The sequence below is a fragment of the Pholis gunnellus genome (assembly GCF_910591455.1).
Source record: "Pholis gunnellus genome assembly, chromosome: 13".
NCBI classification, from domain to species: Eukaryota; Metazoa; Chordata; class Actinopteri; order Perciformes; family Pholidae; genus Pholis; species Pholis gunnellus.
The window spans coordinates 22,770,809-22,783,699 of record NC_136540.1 but is presented as its reverse complement, the minus strand read 5'-3'; the positions used below and the strand labels follow the sequence as shown (position 1 = coordinate 22,783,699).

General features: G+C 43.9%; 1 protein-coding gene across 1 annotated transcript in view; it reads left to right on the top strand.

The window, feature by feature from the left end:
- LOC306704603 (junctional adhesion molecule 3B-like) overlaps positions 1 to 12,891 on the top strand; it is a gene marked incomplete at its 5' end in the record, with an annotated part of 33,590 nt that overhangs the window by 15,069 nt on the left and 5,630 nt on the right. The window contains 5 exon segments of the mRNA XM_079171028.1: positions 10,036 to 10,104; positions 10,202 to 10,315; positions 10,400 to 10,552; positions 11,089 to 11,291; positions 12,755 to 12,854. Of these exon segments, the coding sequence (XP_079027154.1) occupies positions 10,036 to 10,104; positions 10,202 to 10,315; positions 10,400 to 10,552; positions 11,089 to 11,291; positions 12,755 to 12,854 (639 nt within the window).

Below are 12,891 nucleotides of genomic sequence, written 5' to 3'. Positions count from 1 at the left end.
CATGACATACCCCCCACACACACACACACATAGATTCCTTGCTTGCTTGAATTCCTATGCCAAACGTTTGATAGGCTTTATGTTCCATTAAATCCAACATATAGAAAAACCAACCAAATCCTTCTGCACTGAAAGTAGCATAGCTGTCCCCCAACCCTTCCATGTCTTTATTCAGCATTAGTCGACTTTATGTCGTCATTGTGTTTTTATCTGCAGACTAAGCAGCCGGTGGCTTTAGGGTCTATAAAAGCCTTCATTTTGTATTGAATATTTTATACATTCACATGTCGGTTTTGATGGATCATGTCAAAGCATTTCACCTGAATACTTAAGTTTTTCATGTACTTTACCAGAAAAAAGTATTTGAAGAGTCAAAACTATTTTGTTATGTATCAATTGCAATATCAGTTAGATTTGGTTAGGCCAGAACTATGGAATATTAAATCATGCACCTCAGGTGTACATACAAATCTACAAGCTGTGAACTTCTTATTAGAAACCCCAAATGTAAAATGATCGGTTATCGTGTCGGCTGAAAGAGAAATCCATACGGCGCATCCCTAACCCCTATCATTGCACAGGTGACAGACAGTCATGTTGCTAATAAATCAGGTCGGATAGCCAGAGGAGGGGCACTGTGTTTCAGCAGCGAGTGCAATACTGGAATTACACTGCATCTCAAATAGAACTCTACTAAGTATCATGTTTATCCACGAGGAGCTCATGACTGGGGATCCGGCCATTAGATGTAGGTCCACCCGGTCATTGCGTCCTCAGCCACAATACCCATCGACCATTGTTCCGTTTAATTGAGCAGCCCATTGACTGCCACTGCCCTGAAACTGTGTCACTAAACAAAGGTCTCCATTGGCATGCATGGCTGCTGGGAGCATGTGAAGAGGCAGTGTGGCACCAAACAACAGGACTCATTTTATACAGCGGCCGGGATCCGATTATCTCGGGGCCAAGATGGTTCACATGAATGACGTAATATTATCATTGAAGATCATTCAGTGAGTATCAGTTCCCTCTCAATGCATTATTGTTACTCAGAGCAACTTTGGATGTATGGCTGAAGAACTCATGTTTTAAAGGCGCTAACACGCCAAATGTACATGTGACACTTCAGTCAGTCAGCAATCAGCAGTCCCATTGTGTGTTATGTTACATCATGTGATTTAATAATAAAAGGGATTTAAAATAATTCTATAGCAGCATATACAATGATATAATGCACACTTGTCACTTTCCATCTCTTCTATGACTGACGTGAAGTAACGTGCACATTATAGCTGTCAGTACATTTTTTTGTTATATTTGCTGGCAACAAATATGACAAAATTCAATGGAAATATGGTAATTAAATCCTGTGTGGAGATATTTGTCAGGAGAATGGTTTACGTCTCTGCTATGACAAACCTGGTTTTGAAGATATTGTTTATGCCAACAGAAATGTCTTGTTGTAATTTGATATGGAATAAAAGGATGGAGAAATGGACAAACATACTTATACAGGAGATTAAACAAAGCGAGACGGTATGCAACGGCTCAACGCAGCGACTAGCATCGTGGCTAGCGAAGGAAGGCGCTGCGTGTGAGGTGGAAGAGTAAAAGTTGCTTTTCCCACTCTGTGGTCCAGTCCTGAGAGCTAGTCGCACTGAGCTTGAGGTCAAAGTGAGAGCGGGCCAGATGCAGACGCTAACACTGACACAAAGTGACAGGTTCCCAGGCATTCAGTGACACCATCGGCTCCTCCCTTACCCCCCCTTCCCCTCTCCACACTGTCATTGGCTCAGGCCGAGTCTTTGACCCCACACTGGATCAGAGGAGCTCACCAGCAGTAAGGCACATGGGCTGCCCCGGCATCACCGGCCTCACGGATCAGGGCCCGCAGCGGCCTCCTATAAATGCAGAATAAATGAATACACAAGAGGCCCTTGTGGGGAAAGATGAACCGTGTTTGAATACACCTGGATAAGATAGGCTGAATTTGAATAAACCCCTGATACCAGGATACAACTTTCAGTCAGACAGAATGAGTTTATCCACTAAAGGTGGAATGGGTTGGGGGGGGTGCTGTTTTTGAGTCTTCATAGCTTGATAAAAGAATTAGCTTTTTGTATTCAGATGACCTTTCATCCATACTAGGAAGTGCCATTGTGTACATAGATATGTGAACTGTCCTCTACCTCCACCTGCTCTTCAGGTCTTTACTTTGCTGCTCCTGTGCTTATTGAAGCTGATTGTATGCAGACCACTTAGCATTCTGGACACAATGTTAGCCAACATCACTTTCATCTCTCAACCTTGGAATCCTGCAGGCTGTATGCTACTTGGCCACAGGAAGAGGCTCTGTGACTCTCTAATGTCTGTACTGTAAATATAAAGCTACGATGAGCAGCTGAGCCGTTAGCTTAGCACAAAGACTGGAAACAGCTAGCCCGGTTCTGTAATACAATCTGTCTACCAGCACTATTAATGCTCACCAAGTAAAGGTCCATGTTGTCTTTTTTTAATATAAAGCAGGACTAGGTGATATATATATTCTGCTAAAACTTTCAAAATGGTCAAAACAACAATACTCAATCCCCGGAGAAATGCACATGTTCCCTTTAACACCTTATATCTCATTTGTTTCATCCGCACATAATAAAAACAACTTGCAATTTCTAATATTTAATAAATATTCAAAAAGCCACATCAAAGAAAGAAATGGGAAGGCAAGGAAGCTGGGAATTCTCTCTCCCGGCCTTTTCAGGAAACCAATCAAACTATGACCCAAATACCGACATGCTCCACATAGCAAACAGTGAATTATTTGGACCACTTCACCCCTGTTCAGCATGTGATACATTTATACGTCGGTTTTATATAGCTGCATATTTACACGCGCTTGACGAGCTGCTCCGGGTCCATCCTTTTATGCGCTCAAACGTGGTGACATTTGCTCGGCAGCTGAGGGAGCATCTGATGCATTTATGTGGTGGAGTTTGCCTCATGTTCTCTCAACCACTCCACATGTGCGTTTCCCTCCACTTTATCCTTTTGACACATTTTTGGACATTTTCGCGCAGAGTGACAGTTCCCCCAGAGGCGCTTTAAGTCGCGTAATAGATGAAGTGAATCTCGACTATTGAATGCCTTATGCTTGTGTCTCAGATCATCCTGTAGTTCAGCTCGAGCTCGGAGGAGCACGAGTCTGTGGTTCAAGGCTTGTGTATGTGATGAAAAAAAAGAACAAAATAGTTTTTGTCTAACCAATAAGAAGAGGATCCAAAAAGATTACTCAGATGTTGTATTTCATATCGTCTGCGATAATATGAAATATCCGTGAGTTTTCGACAGAGCTGTCACAACACACCGACACCAGGGAGGTAAAAGTAGGTGTGATTGGGGTGGGGAGAGTTGAACACACACACACACACTGGTGGGTGACCACAGCTGTGACAATACAACCGGGGGGGGGGGTTGCTCAGGCCTAAACCCTCTCCCTCTTTGTCATCATGTCACAAGCTTCCTAGCTAGACCTGTGAGGTCTGTTTAGTCACTTTCTCCCACAGCTACCAAAACAGGTGGGATCCTGTCAAGTGATGGTCACCGTTGTGGGGGGGGGGCAAGTAAGACAGAAAAAATGATCCATTTACTATGGAAATATTGACAACATTGCTATGGGAACTGGAGCGCCACAGGGCGCTTTGTCTAGGATCTATATGTAATCGTCTCTCAGAAAGAAGCTTATGGTAATATGTGATGCTCTTATGAATTAATTTCTCAGGCTTTCTGTCCCCGCTGACATCATCAACTTTTATCAAATGGAAATTCACATCTCCTTGAGGCTAAAGACGAGAGGCAATGCGCCGTTCAACATTCTTTCTTTTTTTTCTGCTTGAATCCTGTCAGCACCCCAGTGTCACAGTGCATGGTTAAAATGTCTATAATTAACGTTGTTATGTTAGTAATGGTTCACAATCCTGTCATTTTCATTTTTTATAACGTAATCAAGATGTTTAGATAGGGATACTTCATTGTATTACCTTTGTTGGATAACCACTTTAAACAACAATTACTGGCACTGCCTCTAGTTGTTGTTTTTTTACTTTCAATTCAGTCGTCCTCATGATGACATCATTGTGACATCATTCTCTAATTCTCACAGCACAATTGGCATAGTTTTATTTTGAGTTACCAGAGAGGATCAATGGAAGTTCTTTGTAGTGGTGGATGGTGGAACAAGTGAAGTGACTGTGGAAAAAAAACATGCAGTGCAACCATTCGTCAACTTTTGATATTTGATTATCAAAAATGAAGCCATTCATCACACACGAGCAGTGTGTAGTATTTAGGGGGATTGGCAGAAAGAGAATATAATATTCACAACTATTTTTTGTTTTTGTTACCTTAGAATGGGTCCTTCATATCAACGTAGGTCCTCTTCACGGTGCCCGCCGTGTTGCACCGCCATGTTTCCACAGAAGCTCACCTCACGGTACCTGAAGGCCACTGGAGTTCTCAGACACCCTCTGAAAGGGAGGAGTGATGGTACCAAATCCTACACACTGCTCCTTTTAAAGCACAAAATGCCAAACATTCTCGCTTGTGTTTTCTTGTTGACTCTGGTGATCTTTTGATGTGATGAACACCTTTCTTGCTTTTGTGGTCTAGTTCCCGTATTGAGCGGTAGCAGAGAGAACCAGCAGCGCTGGCGTGTTAACGAATGTTCCTCCCTCAGCATTTACATTCTTTCTCGTCTCCACCACATGCCTCACCAGCCGCATCCATGCTTGTTTACATCCGTTTGAACTGGAAACATCGGTGGTGAATACGTATCCGGGGCAGCTGGGGGGCCGTTATTCATGTAGCGGTAGCCACGAATACATAGCACACGTGTTGCTCTCAGGTCCACGTGTGTCTGGATGCACACATTCACTCCGTCGAAGGTGCGATGGCCGCAATGCGGGGCCATCTCTCGTGCTGTCATTTCTATAAACTGGTCAAGTATCTATCATGTGGAGGTCACGGCCTTGGAGGTGTCAGTGTTTGATGTGGCTGTCTGTGCTGGTCACGGAGCAGGAGATGACCAGAGAGGAAGAGAACAGTCTTCTTCGGGGAATCAATGGAAGCATTTCAGAAATGAAGTGAATAATGAATACAACTGAAGAAGGAGAATATTATATGGTCGGTCATATCAACGGCACATTTATGCGCGGAGACTCTCGGCTGAGGAATACGTTGCGAACAGCAACCGGTGGATATTAAGTGAAACTGGGGTGTGCGTACTTTGATGTCTGAGCCTCTGAAGGGGCGTGGGAATATTCTCCACAGGCGCGAGGCAGAGATGTTCCACAGGGGGATATCACCAGGTTGCTTAATTGAACCGTTCTATTTATGGCAGCGGCCTCACCTCTCTGGATTCGGCGCAGGAAGCAAGTGTGGTTTTTCCCAGGGGGAACAACAGAAAAGACAAGGAGGGATTCGTTACACAGGAAATACTCAGCTCCTCTGTGCCTGTTGTATTATTCAGAGATGTAAAAGAAAACTGGGGGCTTTACGAGGGCATTACACCAAGATTGCAGAGGAAAGATTAAGCAAGAAAGATTAAGAAAAGAAAAGAAAAACATTTGCCAGATCTCCCACAGATGTGTCCAACCAAGAAGGACAACACAGAGACGTGTAATTCATGCCATATGTAGGTCACTGAGCACCTGCATGGTTTAAAAGCTAACGATCTAACATCACACACATGTTACACACAGACCCGGTCATGGCTCAGAGAGTAAGACACAACAAGGATGCATTTCATCGAAGATAAAGTCTGAGCAGATTTTAGCAAACCTAAATGAAAAATGAGTAAATCCAGGTTCAAACCAAAAATAAATAGTTTCATCTGCATTGAGAGGCTCGCTTACCCAAATTGAATTAAATACATGAATAAATAAATTAGCTGTCAGGACCTAGTAAGAACGCTGTAAAAGAAGACTTAACTCTCAGCTACTCTGTATTCCTTAACAAAACGTTGCATTGTTTGCTAGCTGGCGAGCTAAAACGTTAGCGAGGCTAACGTCATGAGGGCTCCCATGCTTCCTTTTGAGAAAAACGTGTTGGCCTAAGAACAAGTTGACCAAATAAAAGATGATAAATTATGTGTGGGTTTTATTGTGTGATTAATTTGCATGTCAATACCAGATCCTCTCCTCCTGTTCTTACCTTTCACAATAAAAGCCTGTCTACCAGAGGGAGCTATGTCAATATGTTCAAACCTTTCGTTTTGATGCGAAATATCCGCAGCCGAATATTTAGTCATTTTGTGTTGTTGTTTACCACGCCCCCAGTGTGTAAAGGCCTCGAAGTAAAGGAAAAAGACTGCCTGTTGGTCCAGTCTTCCTGTTCAGCTCCAGAACAGTTTCCAGCAGAAGCATCATAAAACTCAGTTGGGTTGAGTCTGTCCCTTAACTTTCTTCTCGGAACCTGATTATTTTTACTCACTCCGTCTCAAAAAGACAAGTTAAACCTCCTCAAGTGTAAGTTTAAAATTAATCCTGGATCACAGTTTAAATTGGAGTAAATTGGAAGAGAATATATACAGTATATATATTTAAATCCTGGTTTTAAAACTAATCTTTAATCCTTCTTGATTTGAAGCTAGTTTTAGGTTTGGTGCAGCATCATTTAGTCTGGTTTAAAAAGAGTTGCTTCCCATTTTACAGTGGCCAAATAAATAACATGTAGACATCACTGGTTCCATTGGTACCAGGTGAAGGCAAGACCTCGGAGGCTATTCATGGAGAGACAGACAGGACGAGTATGATCAGGGAAGGATGTGTCAGACAGATGGGAAACACTGCTCTCATAACGCACTTCCCCAGCTTTCACCAGGCTTGTGTTCTTCAGCTGGACGGTCCAGTTGTTTGACGCCCACTTAGGAAAAGACGCAGCCTCTGCTGCAGGGTTACCCAGACGGAAGCAGTTGGGATGGGAGTCAGAATGTTACTATCACTGTTATTAGTATCGGGTTTATAAAGTAATGATTGAGAAAACTGAGGAAAAAAAACGCTAGCCTGGTTTATAACGCAGGTGAACCTCAGTGCCGGTCTTTGTGAGCGGGGGGGAAGTTTCATGTGTTTTCCTGGACAGCTGTTTCCACGGCAGACCCTCTCCAGCTTTCTACGTCTACGTCAAGCTCACTTAGGCGCCTAATCTGCACTAATACTCTCCGCATTAAGGAGGAGCACGGGGTGGGGGGGGTGGGGGGGGCTAAACTCCATTAGCTCTGTCAGACCAGAAAATCTGGAGCGCCGCATTTAATGGAAAGTCAAAGCGCTAAATGAATCACCTGGTATAATTTATTGTCAACTTTGGATTCTATTTCGACACAGCCCATTCTGATATTTCGGACCCTCTGCATACTTGGCCTAGTTAGATTCGGCGTTAAGTTACACGTTACGCGCCGTATATTTGGAGCTCCAAACCAGAAGGAAGCAGCGACATGCCTCGCATACACAAGCTTTTGTCAGAAACAGTTAAAGGCATGTTTCCACTAGTGCGTGGATGGATTTAGGTTAACTGACAGAAATTCTTATTGAAGATTCCCTCACATTTCTACCTTTTTCCAGTGTAAAGAACAGATCTCCTTCAGTTTGCATTTGTACGAGGATGTAGCTTTGTAACTGTGTGCTCTGTGTGACAGGCTTCCACTGGATCTGTGCTGTTCTGAAGGAGCGCAGGTTCTCGTCTGCTCCTCTGCAATTCTTTTGTAAAAGTTCGAAAACATTACTTTTTACTTCTTCTTTTTTCGGTTTTCAAGAACTTTTTTTCATTTAGTGCTGTAGAGCTAAACTCATCCCACCTGGGAGCAAACCTTGTTGTCTCTGCTGCCGAAGCGCAGTACGGAATAAAATGCGTCTCGAGATGCAAAGCCGAATCAAATATTTATTGAAATGATCAAATCAGAAAATAGAACTGTTTTCTGTTGTGAACTGCTGAGCTATAGTTGCTACACTGCTTTTGTAGTATGGAGGGTCGGCGTGGGTCAGCACAATGAAGCTCCTGCGTGTGGAAGGCTGCTTGAAACATTTGTTTTCATACTTCTGTATTTGCCACTAACATACTTAATGTCATCATAAAGAACTGCATCTCTGCTTTAATATTGAATGGCTCCCAAGGAGCACATGTGAAAATGATTTATCTGACACAGGAATATTAATAAAGTCAGAACATGAGCTTCAAACTTAAACTTCTCAAGCGACCTCCTGAGACGTGGGTCTTTTGTTGTCCAGCGTAGGCATGACCTACTTCTGACCTCCATGCTGCCTTGTTACTGTCAGCGGCGGCTGAAAACAAGCTGTCGTCTTGTCATGATCTCCAGAAAGACCGCGAGCTAATCAGCTTACCCTGTCTACTCTAGCAGGTGACCCCAGACACTGCTGTGGATCCATATGACAGTTGGTGGAGGAAAGGTTAGCCTCGTTTGAGCAGGTCTTTTTAAATGAGAGGCCCAGGACCAGTTCCAACCAGTAATTATTGGCAGACTACACCTAAATACTGTCCGCGCCATTCAGGGTCCCTTCCTGGTCGTTTGGTGTCTCTTTCTCTGGTCGATTTGTCTTTATTGTCCTGGTGTGATCGTTGTCTCACCGTGGTTCTTTTTTGTGTCTCTGGTCATTTTGCACCACTTTGTTTTTCGTCTCTCCGTTAGTGGGTGTTTTTTTTGTCTCTTTGTTGTCCTCTTATCATAGTGTGGATGTTTTTTGTCTCTGTTTCCATTTCTGTCTCATTTTTGTTGCTATATGTGTCATTGTGGTCGTTTGTCTCTGCGGTTATTTTGTTACTTGATGTGGTCATTTTTTGTGGTCGTTATTTTGTCTCTTTTGGGTAATCTTTTTGCCTCTTTGTTGTCGTTTTTTTGTCTCTTTTGGGTAATCTTTTTGCCTCTTTGTTGTCGTTTTTTGCCTCTTTGTGGTCGTTTTTTGTCTCTTTTGGGTAATCTTTTTGCCTCTTTGTTGTCGTTTTTTGCCTCTTTGTGGTCGTTTTTTGCCTCTTTCGGGTCGTTTTTTGGCTGACTTTCAAACAAGAAATGTTCGACCTCACTTTATGCAGCGGTTCTGGTCTAGGTGGCCTTGGCCTGAACTCAGGAGGCCAACTCAGCAATCCATCCATGAAACAATACAAATAAGTATGTGTGTATCATAACTGAGGTCACCTCAATGTTATAGTCCGTTCCAACACAACGGACCACTTTGATGCATCACGACTTGAGCAGCCTTTATGCTGCGAGCCAGATGTACATAACGGGACTCATAAGTCATTTCATAATGAACTTCTTTGAAAGATTCAGCCGGGGCTTGGCAGCAGGAGGAGAGGTTGCGCAAATGGAGAGTAGGCGTTCCCACAGACTTTCAGTGACCCTTTATCCCAGAGCCAGACCATCACTTCAGGTCTGTGGAAGTGTTCACGAGCACGTCAACATTGACGTGGAAGTGACTTTGTGTAGATTTGTTTGTGGGCTTGTGAGGATGATTCAGCAGTGCCCCCTTCCCAAGGCTCATAGCCTTCCACCACATACCAACACAGATCTTTTCCAGGGTGCTTTTGCTTTAGAGAGAGAGGGAGAGAGGGGGGGGGAGAAAGAGAGAGGGGCTCGGCAGGCGGTTGAACTACTGGCATGGTAAGCTTGCCCTGAAAAGGGCACATGCCTCCCTGCGCAATTATCCACTGTGCATAGAAACAGCACCCTCAACACACACACACACACACACACACACAATGGTTTGACCAACACAACTAAAAATGGAAAGAAAACAGAACATGGCCAAAGAGCATCACCACATCACCACCGTCGCATTGACATTTATCTCCTTTTTAATTGTGTTTGTGAAATAAAAGACGATTGCTAAATCTCCTCAAGGAGAGCGTTAAAATAAGCACAGCACGTCAAGGATGTCAGCTGGTATTGTCCATGATATCAAATCCGCGTTGTGAAAATTCATGCTCCACAGAGTCTCACGTTGCATCGCCTCTCTCTCTCTCTCTTTTTTTCAGGCTACTTCAGCGCGTTGGCAGTGGTGCTGAAGACAAACAACGAATCGCCGTGGACCAACGAGTTTGACAGTAAGAGCTGATGAACATGCTTTAAAAAATACAAAGAAGTAAAGCAACATTTTTTCACTTTCATTCATTTCCTGTCATAACCCCACATTTCTTCCAGGAATCGAGTTATCCTGTCTGATTGAGTCCATTTCCACAACCAACCCCAGGATCGAATGGAAGAAGATAACGAACGAGGGGCCGAGTTACGTGTACTTTGACGGGAAGATCTCAGGTAAAGTGCACAAACAAGACTCCTCTGTTTCCTGCACGTTCCTTCATTGCCGACATTGCTGACCGGGGCGTTTCCCTCCGACAGGTGACCTGGAGAACAGAGCGGTGATCAGAGAACCCGCCACGCTGGTGATAACCAACGCCACGAGGTCGGATACGGCCAAATACCGCTGCGAGGTCACCGCCGCCGCCGACCAGAAGTCAGTCGACGAGATCGTGATCGACCTCGTTGTGAGAGGTACGCCAACTTCACCTGCGTCGTCAACCTAAACACCATGTAGAGTCAAAGATGTAACACATGAAAATGTAATGAAAGATTCTTCCAAATGCAGGAAAACAAGCGGTTCTGTTGCCCTTAAAAAGAGAGACCTCGCTTAGTGATTCACTCTTCTGATGCTGTAAGATGAAACTGTGTTGTAGGTCGCACCAGCCCTTTGGCATACATACGAGGATGTGTTGTGACCAGACCTGCCCAGCTGCAAAGGCGTGTTCTGGGCTATAAGAGGAAACCTCTGAAACTGCATCTGCTCTGAATCGCAGTGCTAAAGAAAGCAAGCGCCGCGTGTTTTGGTGGCATTTTTTGGCACAGGCCTTAAAAATCATCCAGTCTTGTCAATGCTGTCAGTCCAGCGAACCCTAAGGGGGTCAGGGTGGCTTTGATTTTTAAAGCATCAGAGTTGATAAGCAGGCATCGTGTTTGTTTTGCAATGGGAAGCTAATAGAACATCAAAACTCATCTGAAGTGTAAAAGCTCCATGTTTCATCTCGCCACAGTGAAGCCGGTGGTGCCGAAATGCAGCGTCCCAAAGTCAGTGCCTTTTGGGAAGTCGGCCGAGCTGAGCTGCATGGAGGAGGAGGGCTTCCCCAAGTCCCAGTACCAGTGGTTCAAGAACAGGGAGGAGATTCCAGACGACCCAAAGTCCAGTCTCAAGTTCTTCAACTCCTCGTACACGCTCAACGCAGACACAGGGACTCTGGTTAGTATGCGTGCACATGTGTGTTTCCATGCTAGGGCGGGCCAGCGGGGGAGGAGGGGGGGGGCAGATATTTTGGGGAGACAGTTGATGGTGCGAGAGGGGCTTTGAGCCACGAGGGGAGCCTTCTGTCCTCGCTTGCACATTCCTCAACTCTGGATCTGCTCAGTGGCTCGCCTCGAACACTCTGCTGTCAACCTTCAAGCTGTGACGCCCTGAAGCATGCTACAGTGTAAACTCAGTGCAAGTGATACACAGTCATAGCTGTTCACAGAAACACCGTCATCACTCCTCTGCCACTCCCATATGAGGAAGTAATGCCCAGCGACCGATTTAGAAAATATATTATTGTTTTGTATCACATTACATTATTTGGTTAGGAAAGTGTCATTCTTTTTGGAAACTTAAAGAAACCCTTGTAATTATTTTAAGGACATTTTCAATTATTGCATGAGACCACCAAATTCTGATTTGTGTTACTCTACATTGCATTATTTTGCAATAATGATTTAGCTTTTATTTATATTTTAGCTTGAACATAAAAAAGCTAAACTTTCACATGTGATTGTGTATACATATAGAATAGGAGGAAGAAAAGAAAAGGGAAACTAACTTTCTGAACATTTCTTATAAAAGATATTAATGAGTTAAACTTAAACTAATTGAACGTAAACTGAATCACGCAATTGCATTCTGAAAACAAACTCAAACTAAACTAAAACGAAATTGAGTCAAAACCAAAATAATTTGTAAAATAAAAAGGAATCCAAAATTCAAAACTATTACAACTGTAGAAATAGAATAGGAGTAGAGCGGACATTGAACTGTTTTTCGTGGTCATTCGACGAGCACAAAAGAAAAGGGCGATGTTAGTGGCAGAGAGCGGACACAGACGCATTACAGCATGGCGGAATTAGCAAGCCAGCTAGCTAGCTAGCTTGCTGATTCCGCCATGCTGTAATGCTACACTGGTTAGAGAAAACCAGGCGAACAAAGCTGTCACTCATCTGTTGATAGCAATGATCTTTCCAATGCTGTGACAAGAGTGTGTGGATGAAACATTAAGTTGTAATGCACATAAAAATGGCCGCCGCTCTGACCATCCTGCTACGTTGATCTGGATGGGAATGTCCGTTCTACTCCTATTCTGCTTCTACGGTTACAACCTTGGCTAGCACCACAGTCTGGTATGTTGCCTTAAACACTGACGGTAGCACGACCTCTCTCCCCTCCCTGAATGCCACAAAGAATCTGCAAGGACTTGGTTCATTTGTTCACTCTTTTATCAGAAGCAGACAGCAGTAAATACGTTAATGACGTGTTTGATCTATTCTCTGTAAAGACCCACACATACAAATCCTAATTGTTGATCCTAATCCAATATGTTCTAAAACCTTGGAGAAGCAGCTACTGAGCGTCGGGGGTTTACATCAATCACGACTGTGTTTGTGATTTCTCCGATGCAGAACTTCATCGCAGTGAGAATAGAAGATGCAGGCGAGTACTCCTGCCGAGCGAAGAACGATGCCGGATACTCTGAGTGTCCACCGCAGAAGATGGAAGTCTGTAAGTGTGTCTCTCATACATTGTTAAGATATACACT